The 25,611-nt window shown below is 40.2% G+C and overlaps 1 protein-coding gene across 9 annotated transcripts in view; it reads right to left on the reverse strand.

The window, feature by feature from the left end:
* Positions 1-1,440: 1,440 nt before the first annotated feature.
* SNCAIP (synuclein alpha interacting protein) overlaps positions 1,441-25,611 on the reverse strand; it is a 156,059-nt gene continuing 131,888 nt past the window's right edge. For 6 of the 9 annotated variants that reach the window (XM_074382172.1, XM_074382186.1, XM_039470980.2 and 3 more), the window contains 6 exons: positions 24,764-24,889; positions 20,891-21,060; positions 16,021-16,113; positions 14,355-15,426; positions 12,982-13,052; positions 1,441-2,005 (listed from right to left, as the gene is read on the reverse strand). In XM_074382172.1, coding sequence (XP_074238273.1) covers positions 1,921-2,005; positions 12,982-13,052; positions 14,355-15,426; positions 16,021-16,113; positions 20,891-21,060; positions 24,764-24,889 — 1,617 coding nt within the window. In that variant the 3' untranslated portion in view covers positions 1,441-1,920. The remainder of the gene's footprint in view (positions 2,006-12,981; positions 13,053-14,354; positions 15,427-16,020; positions 16,114-20,890; positions 21,061-24,763; positions 24,890-25,611) is intronic. The other 3 variants (XM_074382200.1, XM_074382202.1, XM_074382197.1) reach the window with 2 other exon arrangements.

A 25,611-nucleotide genomic window follows, 5' to 3' on the forward strand; every position in this document is an offset into this window, starting at 1 on the left:
TTGAGGCTTCATTTTGGCCAAATCCCAAAGGTTGGCTGTGTGACCTCACCATTACCTCCTCTGCACCAAGCAGAAAGAAAACACAGGAGTCTACATTTCACATGTGCTTGCCATAAATTCTCTATTAGAATCTCAAGCAATAGGACAAAGTAGTGAAATATGAGGAAGCAATCAAAGAGGGAGGATAAGGCCAAGGAGCCATAAATCAGAGCAAGGGCATCTCATTTGAGGAAAAGACCACGTGATAAATGAAGGTTCACACACGGCAGCAGGCTCTAACAGTAGCAACTCACAGGACCCAGACAAGGACACAGCACATGAATTGAAATTCATAGCTGTGTTGCTCTGTAAATTTGAAAGGAAACTTATTCTCCTTGATTTGTATGTAGGCCCGTCTTGCCCTTTCCAGATTTCTTGGGCAGAGCAATGTCCCTTGCCTGAGATCAAAGCATTGTTAGAAGAAGACCCACACTAGAACTCATGCTTCCTGTGTGTGAGTCCAGCAGTCAGTGCACTAGAGACAGCACAATGTAGGATCACTAGTGTAGTGGGGATAACAGGCAAATATGTACCAAAGCCTAGTTATGGGAATTATAGTAGTGCAACCTGGGACCCAGGACTTAAGACATTCCAAACTTTTGTTTTCTAATCTACAAAATTTAAGTAGTAATATCACTATATAATAGTGTCTGGTACATAAAAGGCACTCAGATATTATTAGCTCCTTCTATACCTAATTGCATCTCATCGAGGCCAAGTTTTTCAGATGACCTACATAGGCAAGATTACCTCTTAATTCAGTAATTTTATCTGCTTTGTGAATCAGGATACAGGAATGGTTCACATTTGACTGATTTGGCTGCAGTAACATTGCTAGCAACTGTAATAGCATACAGTATTCCCTCCTACTGGTAAGAATACATTCTACTTTTAAACTAAAACTTGACAGGCCTCTTATAGGCCATGCCAACACTTTGAAAATAAAACGCTTGAAGTTTCAACAGAGATATATTTTTACATGATAGGAGGAAGCCTTCTGGAACTTACTGCATACATGGAGTGAAAGGGCTGCATCAACAATGGGGCTGTTATGAACTCGGGCTCCACACTGTCTCCTAAAGGGATCGGACAGGTCTCATAATGTGTCAGAGGAAGAAAAAAGTGACCCACGAAGGGGCTAAATCCTTAGTTCTCCTTAGTATTTTCCCATGTCAACACTGAGATTTGAGAAGGCAGAAGGAACTGACTTACTTTATATACTTGTCTGATCCTTTAGTACTTAATGAAATATAGAATGTTTTATTTGACCCCTATGGGAAAACTGCTAAACTGAGCAGTTTGTTCCTGAAATCAAATATCAGCAATCAAAATACTTGGAATGCCCCTTAGAAATCAGAACATCACAGATTTGTTAGAAAGTAGGTGGCCCAAGCTTATAAGTGGCTGTTAACATTGTTTTATTTCCTTTATACAAAAAGTAGAAATGACAGAAAAAACACTCTTGACAGAAAACAATACCACCGACCTGATCTCATGAAGGAGCTGAGCCAAATCTGCCCACGTTATGGGGAAAAGGACGTTCAACAAACATTAGCAAATACTCATGCAATTGATGAAACGCAAAACGGCATCAGTGGCTTGGTGAATGTCCTGTGGCTAGGGTGAATCAATCTAATCTTAAAAAAACATACATTTTCCCAATCATGCTTTTAAACAGCATCTCTTTAAAAAACAAGTTATATATACAGATATCACCCCAAAATGAATCTTTTACAGTCCACTACTATAAATTTAAGGCATCCTGATAGTCTGTTCTTCTGCTGGTGAGGCATTGTTCTCATGGTTCTCTTTCCATTGAGGACAGTCCAGAAATTTCCAATAGGGTCCAAAGGACATCAGTGAGGGAATTAAAAAAGTGATTTACAAAAAGAGTTCTTTCGACTCTGGCTCAGCAATGTGCTTTATGCTGTAGGATTTCTTCATTTTTCTATTGATGTCATTATGCCTAAGCAGAAGAGAAACCACAGGCCAAAATTAGATAAAACTATGGTCAAGTTACAAGACAATACCACCAAATAGCTCACCAAAAATGGAAATTATCCTCACACAAACCACACTGAAGAACACTTCATTCCAATACGCAAATTATTCTCTTTTCATATAAACTAGTCATTAAACAGTGAAAGCAATAGTCGTGTAATAACACACACTTACTAAACACTTTTTAACTCAGCTATGGAAATAATTTCTCAACCATACTTATTGAAATACAGACATTTTACAATCAAGGGAGTTTTATCAGAATTAAACAAGATAGGAAGTATAGTACTATTGGTTAAGTATAAACAAAATATTTTACTTAGATAGATTCACTGGTGACACTTTTATTTCCCAATAAGCTTGAGCCTTAAAAGTTTAAAGAAGAATGCTTTCTCTTTGGGTGTGTGATTACTGAGTAGTAGCGTGTTGCAAGATCATAAGTAGATAAATCTATGGGAAAAAGAAAAAGCTAAAGAACGATATGCTGCTTTCCCTTAATACTTGATACCTAGTAAGTCTGTGGAAAAAGAGTACAAACTCAAGCCATGGAACAGCTTTGCTTTTCAAATAAATATTGCCCTGGGTAGGTGCAATCATTTTCATGAGGTATTAGTCCCATTCTGGGTATAAAATCTTCAGAGAGGAGATATCTTCTGAGGGTGGACAAGGCCACTATTACTAAATTACTTCTTGTTGCTATACCAGACAAAAACACTTTCTCGTAATGATACTAGCTATTATGAGACCACATTTGGATGTAGTAGAACCCTAAGAGTGGCTCTATCGTCTCAAAATTGTGCTTGCCCACAAAGACCATGAAGCCTATTCTCAGTGTGCTAGAATATATTTGATCATCATCTTCATCTGAAAGTTGTAATTCTTATGTTTAGTTTTCCTCTAACTGGAACTTTAGAGACCTGTCCATGGGCAACACAGGAAAAGGGAAGAAGGTAAAAGAAAAATCTAATTGGTGAAAAGATGCGATAGAAATTCCAATTAAACATGGTATATTGAATACACACATTTGTTGTTCGTACCTTTCAAAACAACACTGAAATAAAAGAAGTAAAAAAGGCATAAATTTAGATGAATAAGGGAAACGGGAGAGGATACAACAGACAAATGTCAATGGTACTTCAGAAACAGAAAGGTAGATGAACATTTAGAATTGATTTAGCAGAGCAGAAAAAGCAAAAACGCAAGCTTGCAGGCAGGGAATTCAACTAACTGATTTGCACTGCCAGATGCAGGAATTAGAAGCACTGTGTAGACGATTGCAGCTATGAAGATGATAGCAACTATCTTAAAGAATGAAGATGCTCTCTATACTAACACATAAAGACCTCCAACATGTAAGGTGAAAAAAAGGAAGAAACAAAACTGTGTGCACAGTACACCTTTACTGTAAAAAGGAAGATAAAGATATACATTTGTGTCGGGCATGGTGGCTAACGCCTGTAATCCCAGCACTTTGGGAGGCTGAGGCAGGTGGATCACAAGGTCAAGAGATCGAAACCATCCTGGCCAGCATGGGGAAACCCCATTGCTACCAAAAATACAAAAATTAGCCGGGCGTGGTGGCACTCACCTGTAGTCCCAGCTACTTGTGAGGCTGAGGCGGAAGGATCATTTGAATCCAGGAGGTGAAGGTTGCAGTGAGCCAAGACTGCACCATTGCACTCCAGCCTGGTGACAGAGCAAGACTACGTCTCCAAAAAAAAAAAAAAAAAAAAAAAAAAGTGTTTGTATTTGACTGCAAAACTTTAAATAAGATTTGCACATAAAATGCTATAAAAGCCGGGTCCGGTGGCTCATGCCTGTAATCCCAGCACTTTGGGAGGCCGAGGCACACGGATCACTTGGGGTCAGCAGTTTGAGACAAACCTGGCCAACATGTTGAAACCCCATCTCTACTAAAAATAAAAAAAAAAATTAGCCAGGTGTGGTAGTGCATGCCTGTAGTCCCAGCTACAGAGGCTGAGGCATGAGCATCACTTGAACCCGGGAGGTGGAGGTTGCAGTGAGTCACTGCACTCCAGCCCAAGCAACAAAGCAAGACTCTGTCTCAAAAAAAAAAAAAATTTACAAAAAAGAAACCAAGAGAAAACCAGTAAAGTGATATTGGAAATTAACATTATTATAGCAGAAAAAAAAATTCAATAGCAAAATTGAAAGGCAAATTTCAGTAAATATACTAGAGATTCAAACTAAAATAATTAAAGTATGGATAAATAGGGAAGAGTAATTAAAAAATCTGAGGATCAGTCCAGTATGTCTGACATTAGAATAAGAGGATTTTCAAAAGAGGGAACAGAGAAATTGGAGGAGAAAAAATTTTCGAAGAAACTGTACAAAACATTTCCCAGAACTGAGGTACTGAGAGTTTCAGATTGAAAAAGATCGCTGAGTGCCCATAGCCCAAGAATGAAAACAGACCCACGTCATGGTAAAGCATCAAAAACTCAAAATATCGGAGATAAAGAAGAAATCATAAAATCTTCCAAGGCATCAGCAGAGAACAACTGGGCTTCTCAACAGATGCATTAGAAGCAAAAGAAAATGAAATGGTGTGTTCAAGATTCTGAAAGAAAATAATTTCCCACCTAGACTCCTATACTGAGCCAAACACTCAATCTGATAAATTGAAGATATTTTCAGACTGGCAAGGTCTCAAAAAAATTAGCACCTACTTACCTTCCTTGGGTGGGAAGATATATGAGTGAAGCACAAGAATAAAACTAAAAAGAAAGGACAGGTTCAGGAAACAGAGTCTAAACAGGAGAGAAGCAAAAGGAATTCCCAGGAAGATGTGCATGGGAGACACTGGGATGATAGCTGTGTGGCAGTGCCAGGTGGCAGCAGTGGAGATGTGGGCAGGAGGAGGGGTCTCCATGAACAGAGAGAAACTGACAAGCACCTGAGCTGTCTGAAGGTGCCAAAAGATGATTTGGTCTTCAGCAGAGTGTTTAGAAATACATTGTAAACTAAGAAATCAAAATTATTTCCATGAAAAACATAAAATTGTATGAGAGAAAATGCAACACAGGACAACACATTGATTTGCTGTGATTAATATTTAAATAACCACAATGATAATTAACACTGAATACTGATTTAACTCTTCAGGGTGATACAACTATATTCTTGGGGGTGGGAGGAAGAGGAAGTAGGGATGTTGTAGGGGTGTGTGTGTGTGAGAGAGAGAGAGAGAGAGAGAGAAAGAGACAGGAAGAGAGAGAGCAGGAATGGTGTTGGATGCTAAAGCAGAGCAAGAGACATTTGGCTCATTGTTAAATATATGGATTTAGGAGCCACACTGACTGAATTCAAATCCTGGCTCCACAATTTATTGCCATCAATACTATGTACCCTTGGGCAAGATAAGTAATCATCCTATGTCTCAGTTTCCAATATGCAAAATGAGAATAATAGTATCTTCTTGGTTGGGTGTGGTGGCACATGCTTGTAATCCTAGCTGCTCAGGAAGCTGAAAAGGGAGGAGCTCTTGAGCCCAAGAGTTAGAGGATGCTGTGAGCCAAGATCATACCACTGTGCTGCAGCCTGGGTGACCGAGAAAGATCCTGTCTCTTTTTTTTTTTTTTTTTGAAACGGAATTTCACTCTTGTTACCCAGGCTGGAGTGCAATGGCGCGATCTCGGCTCACCGCAATCTCCGCCTCCTGGGTTCAAGCAATTCTCCTGCCTCAGCCTCCTGAGTAGCTGGGATTACAGGAACGCACCACCATGTCCAGCTAATTTTTTGTATTTTTAGTAGAGACGGGGTTTCACCAAGTTGAGCAGGATGGTCTCGATCTCTTGACCTTGTGATCCACCCGCCTCGGCCTCCCAAAGTGCTGGGATTACAGGCTTGTGCCACCGCGCCCGGCTAAGATCCTGTCTCTAAAAAAAAAAAAAAAAAAGTAGGCCACATAGTATCATTGTGAAGATTAAAATAGTAAATATATATAAAGTACCTGAAATATTCTCTGGGATACTATAAGTGCTTTATAAATGTTTACAAATGCTATCATTTTATTTTCTATAGTAGAATGCCAGTAGATTACAGGGATAATATTTGAAACTGAAAATGTTACTTAGAAATAGAGAGTACTAGAGAAAACACCTGAAGGAAAAGCGCATGGTTGATTCAAAACAGTGACGCTAGGGAAGCGGGTGGGTTTGGCACAGGGCACATCTAGTCTTTATTATAATGCTAGTATTACTCTTATAGGTATCCCTATCACTTTAACAATAAATTAAAATAAAAAATTTAAAAGAAGTTTTTGGTCATAGTCTAAGAATAATATAGTTTAGACTTTCGTGGGCATTTCTGCTTTAATATAAAAGGTGCTGTGGTCAAAACCACTAACAGGAGCGCTGCTTCTGCAGGGCAAAACCCCACGTGATCAGAGCTGAGTCTACACCAAGTAAAATATTAACTTGAGGCATTTATCTGAAAAATATCAGGATAATTCAATCCTCCCTGAACCCTTCAATTATCTAGTCCCAAATTAGCAGTATTCAAAGAACAAAAGTGTTTGGGTAATTCTGGCATGAATTATTCAGATAATTTGCTGCTCCTCTATTTCATTTTTGGATATGAAATCGCATTCTGAGTGACCAAAATTGGAAAGAAAAAGGCTTAAATGTAAATAACAGTTTTTCAAGTAATGTAATTTGCTGACTCATCTAGGCATGGATTGCATATTTCCACAGTCCATGATGATCAGACAGCAACTTACAGCATCAGTGTAGAAAGGCCCATGGCATGCACTACATTTCCACTGATAACCAAAACAGGAAAACCTTGCTATTTTCCGTGATCTCCCTCAGAGTTTAACTGAGAGTGCATCTATAAATCTCATTTATTAAGAAATTGGGTTCTGGTTCAAGGTATGAAAACTTGTATTTGAAGTCCTGAAACTGAAACTCACTGTGGGTAGGTGGTTTTGTGACCAGAAGGCCAACGTTGATAAAGAACACATTTTCCCCACTGTAGGAAGACAGGCTCAGTCCTTTTTTAATTTATCTATTTCTCTCTTCTTCCTCTTTTTCTCTCTCTAGCTTCACCTCTTTCCAAATATGTATGAAGTCTCTACCATGCACCAGGCACCAAAGGAGACATAGGGAGTATACGTGGGGTACAAAGGTGCTATTGAGTGTCACTATTTTCATGAAGCTCTTAGGCCTTTCACAGAACTTGCCATGTTTTACTTGAATCCTATTTTAATTCTCTCTTGGTTATAATCTCCCTGAGTGAAGGAATCATGCCTTATCCTGGAAGAGCAAAATGTGTGGCTTAGAGCTGAAAATGGTGTTGCAAAGAGTGGCCTGGCCATCCAGGGATGTGGCATTAGGAAGATTGTCCATCTGCACTGTCCTCAGCATGGGAATGAAGAGCACTGGTGACTGGCGGAGGAGGTATATTTGGTGAAGGCACTGGAAGGTGGCTGCGTAAAGTCTCTGTTTAGTATTTTTAAACTCAAGCAACCTATTGCATCTTTAAAACTCCAGCCTTAAGAGTTTATAGACAGGATCTGCTCTTTTAATGTACAAAGATGCCCCTAGTGGTGGCACACATGTGGTGCAAATATGATATTAATAGAACGTGTATCTGCTTTGAGGGCACACAATTCAAAAGTGGATCTTTGGGCAATAAGGAAAGGAGCGTGGGGGTGGAGAAGTGAGTTGTCCTTAGATTTTCTGGCAATCCTTAAATTAGGAGTGGCTTGCTAAAACCAAGTGTTCTGGTGGGAAGATTTTGGTATCCAAGGCAGTTCTCTTCCTGGTACCTACCCGCTGTTGGTTCACATGTGTTCACAAGTTCCACATATTCATTTCCTGTCTCCCTGGGGCAGTGATTTAAGAGAGTACAGGGTCTTCCCTGCTTTTTTTAAAAATGTCTTGACCCATCATACTTTGATACTAACTAAACTGTTTCACTGTCTTCCTGTGCTGCAATCTGCTTTCTCCTTTCCCAGTGTAAGGGGCTTATGAAAAGACATCCCATTTGTGCATCAGTCTTGGGAATTCTGCCAGCCCTTAGAAGGACTGCTAAATTGTGCTTAGACACTAGGAAGATATGATCATTCTGGCTTCTCATAACGTGGAAATTTTTTCTTTATACACAAGACTCTGCCTTATTAGCCACAGTTCCTTATAATTCTACTGTGCAATGGTCAGTGGAAACCCCAAACTCAGGCCCATTTGAAAGAAGGAACTGTCACTTAATTCATGTAAAGAAATAGTTCAAGTTTAGAGCCCCCTCCTCTTCTCCAAGTTACAGTATGAAATGAGGGTTTTCTTTCTGAAAATACTTTGAAACTCTAGGCAAGGCTGAGGTGGGTGTGAGCAGGACAGGAGTTGTACAGAGAACATAGAACACCTAAGGAAGGATGAGGAGGTGGGAAAGAGAGAGAGTGAGGAGTTGGTGGTGGCAGGGGATGGGGAGTAGTAGAGACAGAAAACTTGGGGAAGCAGTAGGGGAAGAAGTACCTGGGGTACATTGTGGGGAGAGCACAGACTACCTGGGAGCTGTGGGAGCTGGGAGGGTCAGCGCTGCTCTAGGAGTGTCTGGAGCAGAGGCAATCACCTAACTTCAGGTACCTGGCTGTTGTCTTTCAACTTTTGCTTATTGGGCATGGAGCCTGGTGCCAGTAAGTTAGAAACGAAAACAGAAAATTACACTTCCGTTCAGGGCTTAGAACATGAAACTACAGGCTGGACGTGTGGCTCACACCTGTAATCCCAGCACTTTGGGAGGCTGAGGTGGATCATCTGAGGTCAGGAGTTCAAGACCAGCCTGGCCAACATGGAAACCCCATCTCTACCAAATATACAAAAATTAGCTGGGTGTGGTGGCACACACCTATAATCTCAGCTACTCAGGAGGCTGAGGCAGGAGAATCACTTGGGCCTGGGAGGCAGAGGTTGCATTGCACCAAGATCACGCTGCTGCACTCGAGTTTGGGGTGTCAGAGTAAAACCCTGTCTTAAAAACAAAATAAAACAAAACAAAACACCTACAGTTTCTGAGCAAAAACTCAAATGTCTGTAGTGTTAGGCACTAACTACTTTACTAAATGCCTTTTCAATAACAGCACTTTTAATAAACTTCTGTGAACTGTTGCATTGGTAAGATTTGTCTGTCTCTAGAAGAATGCACTCAACGTATATTAGTTTGGTAATACACCTACATGGTTGAGTAATTTTATCATTATCCTTTCAAGAATCAAGCATATGGGTTAAAAATATGTTAACACTTTAAGGTCAAAAAATGAAGGCAAGATTAAAATATGGTTATTTGATCATATATATTGAAATGATAGCAAGGACACATTTATTTAGCCCCATCAGGGTCTTGTTGCACTGGCTACATCATAATTCTGGAAATGCTTTTTAGTGGGGCTGGGACTATGCTCTGGTTGGGAGCAGGTTTCAGCCACGGCCTCACCTTTGCTTCCCAATGTCTTCCACATCTTTTCTGTTTAGTGTGATGTCCTGGCAATAAGGACAGAAATGTGTGTTTGTGTGTGTTAGGGGTAGGGGAATGATACCCTAAACTCTAACCCTCTAATGGGTACAGCAGATGACCATTACCATAGCGGATATCATCTCACTACTGGTGAAACAGACCAGTCTCTTTGAAGTAGCTGCTGAACAACCTTAAGAACTATGCAAAATATTTGATACCAGCTCTTGGCTCCTGATATACAATTCCCAGTCTGGCTAATTCCTCGGCAATAAAACCCACACTAATGGTGTTTATTGCTTTATGATTTTCAAGGTGTCCATGCTAATGCTGGTGCTAGGATTAGGGGTTTCCTGATGTTAACCCCTCAGGCAACTGTGCCACTGTGGTCAAAATGGGTGTTACTGGTGGCAGCAGGGGTTACGCCCTTTGCCTATCAGTAACTGGAATCAATGCTCACTTCGTGTGGATTGCAGATGGACTTAAACTCTGGGAAATGAATGTTTCATTGCCATTTTAAGACAAATAATTGCAACAATTTCCTTGGAATTATAATAACCTAAAAACAACTTGTGCTTTGCAAGGTAAAGATAAATCTGCTTATTATAAACCAAGTGATCCCCTGCAGTTGAATCACGCTGGGAAAGCTGCTCAAAGGAATAGAGTTGAATCCAATTTTAAAGGGCATTGAAAAGAAATTTAGATTCTTTGCTATCAAACTGTGACCAATTTAGAAAAATAAATAGCAAATAGAACCCTCACAGAGCAGACTTTCTTTAAAATGTTATATTTATTGTCCTTATTTTTCCTTTATCAGAAAAAAAAATAACAACTTCTTAGGAACTAAAATGGAATTCCAGTGTATTCCTGGAACTGGGATCCATTGCCTCACTCTTTCCCCCAGGGTTATGCTGACAGGGCAATGCAGAGGCAATAAGATCTGGCCCCAACTCCATCCCAATGACTGCCACTGGTTTCCAAAGTTGTATCACCCCGGGCATTCCTGCTACCTCAGAGAAGCCATTTGGTGGTCAAGCAAATTTGGGGGCCAAGATTTGGAGTCATCGCTGAGAGATGAACACTTAGTTCCTTTTCTTCTTGCAGTGGGGTCCCACAGGCAAAATGAGGCAGGTCTGAATATTTTTCAGGCCCACATTTTCACTCTAGTCTTAATTTATCAGAGGAATCTTTATTTCAGCCAGAGGGATCCATTCTTGCTTTATCTAAGGAGTGAACCAGCTTAGTTCTCTCTGTATGTGGTTATGAGTGAGTGAAACCTCTCCTTTCCAGCATGAAAGAACTAAGGTTCCCAGTTTATATGGAAACACATGCCAAATTACAGCCATGATAAAGTACAGGTTAATTTACAGGATAATGAGCGGAAGGGGTCAAGATGTTTATTTAAATACATTGAATTATTTTGGAGTTTCTAAATATTTATTGCTAAAGTTAAACTCTGTTAATAAGTAAAGTCAGTGGATCTAACAGGTTCTGAACTGAGCCTTTAGAAGGACTTTTCCTTAAGCTTAGAAAGGGAAAGTGTTAACCTAGTGTCAGATAACTGAGTAGCCCCATAAGCTCATTTTGTGCTCTGATTTTTGTAATCCTATTATAACATACTTCTCAGCTTTGTTCCCTTGCTTATACAAAGACAGAATGAAATATTTCTGGCAGGAGAATCTACTGTGATACTAATTGTCTTGCTCCCTGTTGCTGTAGGAGCCTGGAAGAAATAAGAGGTATTCTTCCCCTTCCCAAGGAGTTTGCCAACTCTTTGTGCTTTCTTGCCTCAGGGGGTTGCTGGTAACTTCTGTTTAAGGACAAAAGCAGAATTTTCCAGGCACTAGAAAACACATTCCTCCCAAGATGTGGACAGAGAAGGGCATAAGGGTGGGAAACTCAGGTTAGGAGAGATGAAATAGAAGTGGGCTAATACTGAAGTCAAGGAAGGGAATGAGTATTTTTTTCTAATCCTTTTCCATCCCAGGCATTGGGGTCTCAGCACTGGCCAAGACTCCCTGTCCTGGTGTGGCTGGAAGCAGTTCAGACGCCTGGCTTCTGGCAACACGTGAGCCTGACCCAAGCAGACCACTGGTGACCAGTAAATATTGAAGCTCCAGGGTTCTTCCTTTAACATACTGAATTAATGAGCCCCCTAGGGGGATCCCCTAAAATGACTGAGATTTAATTTCCCTCCAGCCCGAACAAAGACCTAGAGCAGATTAAATTTGATTTAGAGGGGGAAAAAAGGAATGTGATTTTCTTACAACTTAGTATTCTCAACTAAAATTCATACCCACAATACACAAATATACCCACCCCCACCCGCACCCCCACACATCCACCCATCCACCTACCTAGATACATTCATTGAAGGATTCTGGAAGAGTGCTGAATGGCATGTCATAATTTTTCAATTAGTTTAAATATTTTAAAAAAAGATAGTCTTTTATGACTGGGTGAAGTGGCTCACTCCTGTAATCGCAGCATTTTGGAAGGCTGAGGCAGGTGGATCATCTGAGGCCAGGAGTTTGAGACCAGTCTGGGCAACATGGCAAAACCCCATTCTACTAAAATTACAAAAATTAGACAGATGTGTGGCACAGGTCTGTGATCCCAGCTACTCAAGAGGCTGAAGCAGAAGAATCGCTTGAACCCAGGAAGCAGAAGTTGCAGTAAGCCAAGATCATGCCATCACACTGCAGCCTGGGTGACAGAGCAAGACTGCCTCCAAAAAAGAAAGAAAGAAAAAAAAAAGTGATAGTCTTTTAAAATGGGTTTAGGGATGTAACTGTTTTGGAATAAAGCAATTGAGGCACACTGCTTTCATCCCACAGAGAGATGAAAGCTATGCTGCAGAAGGACTTTGCCCAAGGAGGTGGCCCAGTTGTTGGGGACTCAATTCTCTCCTTTCTGTGTGATGTAGTCCATGCATTTTGAATTGTAAACATTGTATTTGAGAAAGACCCTTGTTTTATTACTGGGCACTCACAAACCTGGTTCATGGACTGAAATTGTGCTCATAATGTTAACCTAGAGAAATTTCAGAAAGGTAAGCCCTTGCTTCTCCTGAGATCAGCAGAATGGTGATGAAAGGAGCTTTCGGTTTATAATTAGCACTAAAATAAAATTCAAGCTCTTTTTCAAAGTTCAGATTCTGATTGGAGGTTGACTCTTTCTACCATGACAGGAAATTTAATTTCAATACTTTCTTTGTACTTGACTCCATTAAAATAAAAGAAGATTCTTGTGGCTGACACTGGAATAAAGCCCTCCAAGGGCTGACTAGCGACCTAAGACCTAGTTACCATTACATCTGTGCCTGCTTCTACTTGGCAAAATAGTTGCAATTTTCTTCTTCCTTGGTGTTATCCCATGCTGAAAGGTGCTCCAAGTCCGTGAATAAAAAGCTCATGCAATTCAAAGCAAAGCATGGCAATGCTGCATAACACATCTCCTAGCACCACGTACCGTGTGTAGTTACGCAGATGCTCTTCAATCAGCGTATTAGAGGAAAGATTGATGCAGCTGCTGTACATTTCCTAGAGAGGTGCAATTAAAAATCATCTGAAAACATGCAACAAGCTGAGCACATGCACAAGTCCCAATAAACATGAAGCATGCAGGAAGACAGAGGACAGTGGCTTAGTATGCACTTTAAGGAGCATGGGCAACTGAGATGATTCTTCTTTACTACTGAGCAGCAGGACCCAGTAAGTTACCTGGAAAAGTTTTATTTGAGTGACCTATGTTTTGACACATTTAACCAGAAAGGTCTGGTGTTTTGGGCACAAGTATGCCTTTTCCAGCTGAAACAAATACAGGATAAAGTCTTCTATAAAAAGGACAATTTACAGAAGAAATGGATATATAATTTAAAAATTGGTGTTCAATTAATTAGAGAAATATTCACTAAAACTTGATTTGGGTACTGCAAAAAGAATTCAGACAGTTCTTAGACTTCACTGTAATGGGATTTTAATGTTATAGCTAATGATAAATTACAAAGATTCTGCAGCTCCACTGGGTGGCTTATCTGGATCACATGGTGAATGATCTAGGTCATTCCATTCCACAGAGTTTTGCATTTTGGCAGCTATACCATTTTTTAATGGCATGGCAAGCACAAAGCTTGCAAGAAACATTGCCTAAAAAGATGTTCATATCTCTTATCCACTGGATATAAATCACAGATTATTGTGCATGGGTTTCCAATAAAGGCAATTATAAAATGTAGTTCATGGCACACTCTGCCATCCCCTGTGGGCTGGAAAGCACTTCGAGCTCCTATAGGCTCCAATCAACACTTAGGGGGTCTGTGCTGTAAAACACCTATGTGGAGGTCCCTGTGGTGTATTCATTTCAAAGGTCATCCCAAAGTTGTGTAGTTAAGTCTATAGAAACAGAGTTTCCATTTACGTGCTTTTTAATTGGGCCTGAGAATAAACTATCCCATCACATGAAGAGAACAAAATCTTCCTTGGGACAGAATCAGTGCCAATGTAAGACTAAACTTGCACTGATTGGTGGTTTCATCTTCCAGCAATGCCTCCCAGTCTAGGACCCCTGACACCTAAAGATTATGCCATTTAGGGAAAATTAAGGACCAGAATATAATCTCTTATGACTTTTTTAACCTTTCTCTCTTATTTTCCAAAAGAAGAGCAAGGAGTATGTATCTAACATGATATGTCTCATTAGACACATGAATTTGGCTTTCCATGCATCCCTTTGGCTATTTTTCTGGGGATTCCCTCAAGGAAGCGTGGGCCCACAATCTGTGGTATTAGGAACAAAATGATCAATTCAAAGGAAGAAAAATAATATTCTCCAATAGCACTTACTGCCTTATTCTTTCCTTTGCTAGCAGAGCTGGCAGGGTTTCCCTTGGCATCTGTTGTCTTCCTCCCAAGTGAGGTCAAGGGCAGTGTAGAGGTCTTCAGCTGGTTGGCTGCCTGGTAGTTATTATTATTGTTCTGGTTGCCACTTAGCGTCTCCATGATAGACCGAAAGGCTCCAAAAGGCCTTTTCAGTTGATCCCCTGATTCGTTACTTGTGGAGGTCCGCTGGAGAGTCCTGCCCTTGTCTTTGTCTTTTTCTCCATTCAGTTCGAGGCTAGGCTGCTCCATCTGCACCACAGGCTCCTCAAAGGTAACTCTCAGTTTCAAGTTCTGAGATGTCCTGCGCTTGGAAGATGGAGACTTGAGGGCACTCTTGGGACTTGTGGCAACTTTCTGGGCAGCAGTGCTGTCAGGGCTGTGCTGTGGAGGGTCACCAGAAGGCTGGTTTGGAGGAGTGCTCCCTGAGCCTGGATACTGGGATTCCAAGTCTGGTTCACTGCTCTCTGAGGTGGGAGATGGGCTATGGCCATCCAGGGATTTGGAGGCCTTGATGCCGAAAGGAAACCTGCGTCCCCCTGATGACAAGGTATGTTTCTTGATCATCAGGTGCAGGCTTTCTGTGCTGTCCATACTCTCTACACTCTCTACAATGGGCTGTGGCCTTGGTCGGTCAGCCTTCCTCACTGGGGTGTTCTTGGGGTCCTCAGAGTTGTTGGAGTCCGTGTCAGACTCACTCAGTGACCTCTGCATCAGCTGTCTCAGCCTGGCTAACTTCAGTTCCCTCTTCTCCAGTGGGATCTTTTTAGAATTTCTAGAGGAAGCCTGAGCATCCTGGAATTCCAAGGACAGTTTTTCTTGGGTGCAGACATTCTCTGAGATTTCCTTTCCCAATAACTGGCGTAGGATTTTATCAGAATCTTCGTCTTTTGCTTTGGGTCTAGCCCGGCTCGAGGCTGAGAGGCTTCCAAGAACCTGAATCCCCTCTTGGACTCCTGGCTTGCTTTTGGCTACAGAATCATCATCTGCATCTGGAGATTTCCATTGGGACTTTCTGGAGGCAGGTGAGGATGGTGAACTAAAAAGAGGATGAAGGAGACATGAGATGATTTCCTACTGGGTTGAAATGATTCAGCCGCAAGTCACTGCGTGGCCTTTACTGCCACTAACAGTGCACAAGTAAATAAGAACAGAATGCAAATAAGCACTTAATGTCTTTTCAAAACAATGTGCAAATACTCCATAGTATTAGTCATAAGGTGCCTCATGTTTTTGGCTCTAACTACTGTGACTACTAAATTTGTCTGTTTTACTGTTTATATATCAATTTTGCATAAATTTTCTCAGTTGATTCTACTGTCAACAAACTTATCAAGCTATATATATTATTCCAATTTCACAGATGAAGAACTGAAAGATTCAATTCTTACAAAAGAGTATATGACTTGTTTATAGTCATGGAGTGAAGAAATAGCAAAATCAGAGAACAAACCAGGTCTTTGGACCCTAGGTCCAATGCCTTTTTCACTGTGATTTCTCATTTTTATTCCTCTTTATAAGAAGAAAATGTTTTCTGTTATTGTCCTCTTAAAATATATCAAAGGAAGTTCAGAAGTAGGCTTAACAATTTCAGATACTTAAGAACGCTAAACACCAATGTGCCTGGTATTACCTGGGTGAAGAAGGGAGTGACTTGCCCTCTGATTTCTGGGCTTCTAGAAATTGTTGGAGCTGGTTCTGCAGTGTGACACGTTCTACTGTTTGTCTGGAGAAACAACCAAAGCACATGAGCTCTCTGATACTGGCTACTGCTATAAATGAGGGGGCATAAATTTTTTCATAATAATTTCTAGTAAGTTGCCATAAATACAAAAGCCTTAAAAGTGTCCATAATTTTCATCCTTACAGTTCAGAAATTTTCCTAAGGAAACTATCAAAAGTACCCCAAGAAGATATTTATTGTCAATATTGATGAAAAACTCTAAGTAACCAAAATGCTTATCAGTAAGTCTGAGTAAACAAATTATAATTATTTCTATAATGTTAGCTATTAAAATGATAAAATATGTGAGTATCTATGGACATAGAAAAAGTTTCCCCAATTATGTCTATATAAAGTATAAAGCATACTTATATATATACGTAAATATGTATATGTGAAGTCTACTTTACCTTCATTAAATAAAAAAGGAAATTACAAAATACTATGTGCAGTATACAGATGATCCCTGACATACTATACTTCAACTTGTGATTTTTTGAATTTACAGTGGTAAGAAAGTGATATGGATTCAGTAGAAACTGTATTTTAAGTATCCATACAACCATTTTTTCTCACTTTCAGTACAGTAGTCAATAAATTACATGACATATTCAATACTTTATCATAAAGTACAATTTATATTAGATGATTTTGCTCAACTGCAGGCTAATGTAAGTGGTCTGAGCATACGTAAGGTAGGCTAGGCTAGGCTATGATGTTCTACAGGTTAGGTGTATTAAACGCATTTTCACCTTATGATATTTTCAATTTGTGATGTGTTTATTGGGATTAAACCCATGGTAAATTTAGGATCATCTGTAATCTCATTTTTAAGAAAACTAAGTCTCCCTCTCCACTCATATATGTGTATATGGATATATATATATTCTATTTATTATGTATTATAGATAATATATACATACTCTATTATACATAATAGATATATATCTATTTATTATATGTTTATTATTGACATATATATGAGTAGGAGAGAGTTTTTATATATATAAAATAATAGAAAATATGGAAGGATATACTTCAAAATGTCATATTTATTTTTCCTAAGTCGTTTGAATTAAAAATTTTTTTAATTTAAAAATTTATTAGAGAGAGGACGTTGCTATGCTGCTCAGGCTGGACTTGAACCCCTGGCTCAAGTGATTTTCCCACCTCAGCTTCCCAAGTAGCTGGGACTACAGATGTGTCCCACCTAGTTTGGCCTGACTCATAGAATTGTAAGATAAATTTGTGCTGTTTTAACCCACTAATCTTCTGGTAATTTGTTACAGAGCAACAGAAAACTACTATAATAATATAATTAGCAGAAAAAATGACCAGCAGCCCTCATGCGCCAGGACATATAACTAAATAAATATATCATAAATGTTCTTAAAATGACTGCTGCACTTTAGATATTGGCTTGAGAAAGCCCAGTGTTCTCCTTGTCGAGTGTCACTGCATATACTCAGCAACAATTAACTGCCTAAATCTAATTCTGTGAGATTGGATTCTGCTAATATTCTTCTATAAGCCCCAAGCACTTTTTTTCCCTCAGAAGATGTCAGTTTTAGTCCAAACATTTCATCACTAAGACCAGAGAAGCCTGTGATCTCATTTTATCTCACTCATTCTTGCAGATTCACCTATTGAAATGTAATTGCCTAATGTGGGAACAAGCAAGCAAACGTTTTCTTAAAGAACCAAATAGTAAATATTTTAGGCTGTGAGCCATACAATTGTATCACAACTTCTCAACTTGCCTTTGTAGCAAGAAATGAGTCCTATACAATAGACAAATGAATGTGTGTGGCTGTGTTCCAATAACATATGATTTACGAAAACAGCTGATGGGCTGGATTTGGTCCATAGTCTCTAATTTGCTGATTCTGGTTTAATGAAAAAATAAAAATGAAAAATACATAAAAACATACTACTTTACTCATTTTGCTAGCTGTTATTGCATGGCACGTTTTCAAGAAAAATATGTATTGAGGGAATGAAACAGATGAAGAAAGATTAGAGTCTGCTTCCAAAGGATTTATAATATGTCTTAAAGTGAATTATGACACAGTCAAGAAAAATATTTTGGGGTAATGAGATTGACTGACAACTTGAATCCCAGGTATGAATGGAGAATGAAGACTCCTCTCTGAATTCAACAGAAGCCCTCAAGAAGAACTCATCAGCTTTAATTGTAGAAAAGAAAATATATGGGCATATGGCCTCTGTACTAGTTTGACAGGGCTGCTGTAACAAAGTACCACAAACTGGGTGGCTTAGAGAATAGAAGTTTAATTGTCACACAGCTCTGGAGGCTGGAAGTCTAAGATTAAGGTGATGGCCAGGCTGACTCCCTCTGAAGGCTGTGAGGAGAAGCTATTCCTTGCCTCTCTCCTAGCTTTCGGTGGTTTGCTGGCAGTCTTTGGCATTCCTTGGCTTGCAAATGCACCGTCCTGATCCCTGCCTTCCTGCGTACATGGTGTTCTCCCCGTGTGCATGTCTGTGTCTAAATGTTCTCCTATTATAAGGACACTAGTCAGAACAGGACCCACCCTGATGACCTCATTGTAACTTGATTACTTCTGGAAAGACGCTGTCTACAAATAAGGTCACGTTCCGACATACTTTTTTGAGGGAGACACCCATAATACCTAGACTTGTTGACTAGTGCTTCAGTAGAGCTGAAGGTTGCCATTTCTAAATAGTAACTATATTTATTAAGTCTAAAGAGTTGCTGAAGGTTGGAAATGGCACTCAATACTGTCTTCCCCCAGAATTTTGGACTAGGAGGACTACTGTTTTCCATCCTCTCTCCTGTCCTTGTCAATGTTATTGATGTCTGGGAGCCTGAAGGCACAGTGTACTGTGGCTGTACTAAGTTGATTTCTCTATTTATTTCTAGTTTTGCCAACTTCACTGAAATATAGTAAGTAAAAGACTAGGGTATACAATGTAACCTCTCTTAGTTCATCCTGTCATTGGCCCAGCTATAGCTGCCCACAGCATTCTGCTCTGGAGACAACTGAAGGACTGTAGTCTCCTAGTATATATGTGTACTTATCCCAGGATCACCAACTGAGAGAGCAGCCAAGATTTTGACCTTGAGCAGCTCACCAATAAAACAGCAATTACAGCTTGTGAAAGTTTTGTAGATTCTATGCTATGGAGAAGAAGGAGAATGTTTTGTGATCTTTTCTCTGAGTATGAACCTTTAGAACAAACATTCCACTGGATTAAAGTTCCTCTTTATAGATATATCCATACATTACTAGAGGGAGTAGACATCATTATAGCATTTTTGGAAAGATATTAGTTGACATCTATCCACATTTTAAATATGTATGCCTTTTGCTCTAGCAATGCCTTTTCTAGGAACTTGTTTTAAAAAATATCTATACATCTTTGTAAAGGCATTTGCACAAGTGTGTTCACTGTGGGAAGACAGCTTACTGAGTTATTAATTTGTGAGCATTTTTCCTGTGATTGCATTGAGACCTTTAGGTTTACCTAGTTCACCAAACCTGGGGAAGTTTTGTATAAATAGGCCAAGGATACCTGGCAGCAACTCCTTCTTTTTAAGTTTCAAATTTTATTTTATTTTTTCTAGAAGACTAAACTCATTAAAGGAATTATTCTAGTATTAACAAACAGAGGGGTGGGGGGCACAGAGACTTGTAGCTCGAAGTCAAAAGAGTGGGAGAAGAGAGATAAGGGAGATTTCCCCAAGCTTAGAGAAGAGGCAGAGGGTCCAAGGCCTGGTCATACTGATGCATGGATTATAATTCATTGAGGTCTTTCACCCAACCACGGCTTTTTTCAAATGAGCTGTACTCAGAGAAAAAACGTATGTGTGTGTTTGTATATAAAACTTAAAGGTAAGATTATTTTCCCTCTAAAATGTAATTTTTAAGATTTACCCTCCTAATCTGTCAACATTACTTTGAATACTGACTCTGATTTTCAGGAATCCTTTTCCAATCTGGCAACAGTGTGTAATGAGTTAGTATTTCAATGGCTGACCTCGGTTCCCCTCAGGCAGATGTTAACTCCTTAGTCCTTCAACTTGCCAGGGACCTACCTGACGACGTTTCATCTGGAACCTCTTTCTCTAAGCAAAGGATGACAATCTCCCAGAAATACTTCCTTGACATCTAGATATGCACTGGGTGCCGGTTTAATAATATCAAGGAAGGAACTAACTGTAGTTAGTCCTGGAGTGTTTTAAGTAACTGCATGCTGACAGAGCACTACTTTTTATTCTGAGGATTCATGAATCATCTATTTAATATTTATAATAAATTTGCTGGTGACAGTCACCAAGTTATTTATCTGTAATTTCCCCCTCACATTTTTTTTTTAAGAAAACTGAGAAACTGGTCCATCTCTAGCCTTTCTCCTTCTCTCATGTTCTTTATGATTTCCTAAAATATTAAGGACAAAAGTGTGGAGATGATTCCTATGAATGCATCCAGTGCTCTGTAATCTGGCCCTGAGGTGTGAACACAGAGAGGCTCTCTTTCCTTGTCTACTGGCTTGAATTCCCTTCCTAGGGAGCTTGTTGCACACTTTGCTGCTTAAATATAATTTTGCCTCTGCAGAGATGGCATCTTCAGCATGAACACTGGCTATGAGGACTCTGGATGGAAGAAGAACAGAAGAGGAGAATGCTAGGAATTCCCTGTGCAACTAGAGAGGCGTGCTCACCACAGAACCGGGCTGAAGCCTAAGTTCAACAATAATGAGTTAGATTTGGTTCGCATGGAACCAACAGGACACTTACTCCTTCAGCTGCTTGGTTAACTTCACAACCTGAGAGGCCAGCGACATGCAGGTCTCCACCACCACCAGGTACCTGGAGCACAGGGTGTGCCCCTGCCGCTCGGCGCTCTGGGAGGGCTTTTCCCCGGCGTGGTTCTGCATGGTGACGTTTGCTCCATATTCAACCAAGGTCTGTCAGAAAATGAAGAGACATGTGTATCAGGACATCCCTGTACACATTATTTTTTAATGGCTGTAACAGAATGTTGAATAGGATAAAGAGAGCCTCTAGGGACCTTTCAGCCGTCAGTATCACACACCTCCCTTCAGAGTCTATCATGACGCAGCAGAGCCAATCCTACTGCTACCAATGCCCACCCGCAGCCCACAGAAGAAGAGGGCTGAGGAGAGGAGAAGGCCGTCCATAGAGTGCTGTCTCCTTTATGAGATATGCAGCGCAGTCTCTGCGGTGAGCTCTGTCCCTTGTCATGGTTGGGCTCCAAGAGAATCACTCATCAAGTCAGAGATGCCTGTAAGAGGGGAGACTGGACTCTTACCTGTTCTTATTTGCTTGGGTTTTAGTAACTGGATTTGGTCTCTGGTCATTGGTTTTGGAATAACACTTGTTTATCTGTTGCTGAGCCCACCTGACCAGGAACAAAAAGAACTGGAGAGAACTGACATGGCTGAGAGTGGGGAGGCTGTGAAGCAGCCCCCAAGCTCACATGATGTGCCATGGTAAGGCCATGTCTGTGAATTGAGCAGGCTTTATAGAAGAGAGCTTTGTGTGATCTTCTTATCATCCCTTTATTGAGGAGAGGACTCTCCGGCAGTGATTGGCAATAGGGTGCCCCAGAGATGGAGGAAACTGTGTGGGGGAGGAGGGGAAAGCTCCAGAGGGCCCTCTCAAGACCCTACCCACAGCACTCGCTGGAGAGTCAGCATCTGAAGGTTGCCACAGAGGGCATCAGTGACCACAGCCAGCCAAAGAAGCAGGGACAACATTCAGAGGGGTTCCATCCCTTTCCCAGTTAAGCAAAGAGACACTGGGCTTTTTCTCTTCATATCTCCTCCTTGTCCTTGACACTGCAGCCCAGAAGAGATATGGGGATAGGAACTAAAGCAGTGTGTAAAAACCGTGTCTCACTCCCATGCCAAGTCCCTTGAATCTTGAGTCTAATCTGGGTGGGAAGGAGAATGCTTTGAATCAGAAGTAAGACTGAGACTTTAAAGTGGCTTGGCGAAAATTTTAATAGTCATAAGAAAGGAGAAAGTGATGAAATTTGGTCAAGGTACCATTAGTAGTGGAGAGAGAGATTTGATGGAGCATGGTTGAAATTCATAATTTAAAGAAACACCCAAACTGTTTTGTGTCCATACTGTGATATCACTGGATTCCACATGAAGTTATTATATCAATATTAATCAACCACTCTAATATGATATATTCTTTGACAATATCATTATGAGATTGTAAACCTGGATGAATTTTGGTCATAGACAGTATTTTCTCCTAACCAATAGTTGTAATATTTAAATATTTAGACTACTTAGGCTCAGAAGTCAATAAGGAGCTTCATTTTCCTTTTGGTTTATGATCACTCACCATGAAAGGTCAACTCACCACAAAGCTGTTGCCACCTACCTCAAAGGAGTGTCACAGAGACCATGTCAGTATTGAGCTCTGAGAGCTCTTGAAGAGATGCACTATAAACACACACTGTTATTACTCCCCCGCGATCTGAACTCTGCGGTTTTCTTCCCATTGTTTTCCTTACACAGTCCCCTCCTCACCTCTTAAGGTCCCTTGCTCACTTTCAGTCTCTTATTTTTTTTTCTTTAAATTTCACACCCAGTGGACAGACCCCCTTCCAAGATTATCCAAGTTTCCACTTCCATGGTATCCAGTGCCAAAAATATCATTTGTGTGCAAGTGGAGAGATGAATGCTCTGAAAGGACAGACCGTCTCTCCTCACATATTAAAAAGAAAAATAACTAAAATCTCAAATAGAATTAGTGCTATCAACTGGCTTTCTTTAGCTTTAGTCATTCGTTAGCTGATTAAAAGTTTGTTTCAAGACTATTAAATATTAGAGTGTTTTCTTAAGCAGAAAAGCATAGTTCTCAGTGTTTATTCAATCATCTTTCCTTCACACAAAAATCCTACTCCTTTGATATTTCTGCGGAACCTGGTAAGAATTTAAATTTCTCTTCTGTACTTTCCAATTCCGTACACTCTTTTTAACACTTGGTACCTTAAAGTAGAAGATGCATGCTTTGCCAACAATAATAGAAAAACTTTCAGATATCTGGACTATTTCCTATCAAGTTAGTTCTCCAAACAGCAGTTTCATGTGAGTAGGCACTCTAGAGAGACTTCTGCTATTATTTCTGCTTTTTGTTTTCATAAATCTCTTGCCTTTTATATTTATAGTTTCCCCATATATTCTCTTGTCATTTCCCAAGTCTTCTCTACCTTCCCAAACAACTGGTTCTTACCTCCCCATTTTCTGTTTTGGATACCACTATCTTGCACCCAGGAGGGCTGCAGTAAGTACCTGTTGAATAACTGAGCACACTGAGTTTGCAACATAGGAAAAGAACATGTGTAAGCCAAAAAAAGGATGCTGAATGCTGTGTTCTTATAGGCAGAAAATGTATTCTATGTTTTATATATGTAACATATTTTGAACTGTATGGACTTGAGGTAAAAGTCTTGTCTCTAATTGTGACCTTCAACCCTATGTTGTCAGTTTCCCTATCCCACTTATCAGGTAGATATGGAAACAAATCCATAGATGTTGGGTTACTTTCAATAACAATAATGGTATAACTCGTCTGATTCTGGTAATTATGTCTATAAATGAAATTGTAGACCAAGTCTAAACCTGGACTTTGTTTTCAGCTCAAAGCCTTTCCTTTCCTCACATTGTCATGCCTATTCTACCTGCTACTCCTCCTTCAGCTATCTTCCCTTTTTGCTCTGTCACTGAGGGAAGTCAACATTTTCTAGGTGGAAAGGTCTATATACTTTACACTCCTGGAGATCCCCGTTGGGCTCTCCTGCCATGCACTACTCGGATGGCAGCTCTGGGTTTGACCCAGCTTTGTGCAGCTCTGCATTCAGCTGAGGGATGAGATGCTAGCTCTTCTTCCCTTAGGAACCCCACACTCTCTAGGGAGCTTTCTTGGAGTACCCCTCATGTGGCTTGGGGCAGGGGGATGAATCTCCTTCCCCTCTCCTGTGGCTCTGCTCCCCAACTTTTTGACATCATCGCACACACTGGATGTGACAATATTTGGAAGGCAAGTTAGGCTAAAATGATAAGGCTACTTGAGGCTGTTGGGCGCATTGGTTGGCCAATCAAGGCTCTGGTTAGCAAGCCCAAGGGCTGAGAGGATCAATATATAAATCCATCCCAAACCAATTCTGGACCTTTTGAATGCATTTGAGGAGCTCAGTCCTACACAGAGAAAGGGGGAACCACAATATTCTCTCTCTAGTCTGCAACTCCCTACCACAAAGAATCTAATCAATTCCTGAAAAATCTGTTTTGTTATTCATATACCTGGGAGAGTGAGATTTACTCGTGAGGGCAAGAGCAGCCTGCACTGGAGAGACAGATGTGTCTGCCTGGTGGTGGCTTTAGAGCAGTGTTAAGGGAGCAGGAAAAGTCCCTTTCAACAGCCTGGGACACTCAAAAAGAAAATTTTAGGGATATTTATGCTGACATTTGTGTGGATTTCTCGAAATACAAATAGAGTAATAATTCCTTATTGTCTATGACCACACAAAAGGTGAATTAATTCATTCTCCTAGTGAACAGAATTTCAATGTTTTGTTTAATACTTGATGCACTCATTTCTCTTTGCAAAATAGCAAGGCCTGTGTACCTGTATGCACCCAAGGTAGCCATGCTGTGAGGCTACGTGAACAGCACTGTTGCCATCCTGGTCTACTTCATCCAACGAGATGCCCTGTTCTTGCATAAACTGAAGAAGCCATAGAAGAATCTTTTCCTATAAACACAAAGACAGTTGGAATTCATGTAATATCTTGTAGAGAAGTCAAATAAAAATACAGAGGAAAACAATACTCTAATTTGAGAAGCTTAGGTAAAACCAAGCTTACCATAGCGAGAGAAAATTCTCATTCAGTATTAATTGAAAATCCTGAATTTCTGACTGAAATGAATGAAAGAGGACAACATCAAGAATTTTAAGAGCAGGAAGTTTTTTTGGAAGTGCTCTTTATTTACTCAATTTATTCCACAGATGGGAAAACAGGTTTGCAGTAAGTTTGAATGCCTTGTCAAAGGCACACAGCTACACAGATCCAAAGTTGGAGCTAGAATCCATGTCTTTCGATTCCAAGGCTCCCAAGGCAATGTCTTGCTCCTCTGTTTCACTGCCTCGAGCCTTCAAGAATATTAGCATCAAACCTTGGACTACTGAGAACTAGTTTCTATTTTTAAGTTTATAATTCTTCAACCATGCCTTCGTAATCCACACTTCCTGCAATCAACAGGCTTATAAAAACAAGTAATACCTTAAATTGCCAAGTGTAAGATAACCTGATTGAAATAAAACCAGGACCCTTTTGATTTTTCTGACCAAGTGTTGGTGGTGGTGTTGGTATCTTAAGGTAAAGATTTCTCTTCTTTCCTGTTAAAGGAAGGGAACCAAAAGCTTGGAACACAGACCTTTCAAAAGCAAAGACATAGAGCAGTCACAGTATGTGT

The sequence above is a fragment of the Saimiri boliviensis genome, chromosome 1 (genome assembly GCF_048565385.1).
Source record: "Saimiri boliviensis isolate mSaiBol1 chromosome 1, mSaiBol1.pri, whole genome shotgun sequence".
In the NCBI taxonomy this organism is placed as follows: domain Eukaryota; kingdom Metazoa; phylum Chordata; class Mammalia; order Primates; family Cebidae; genus Saimiri; species Saimiri boliviensis.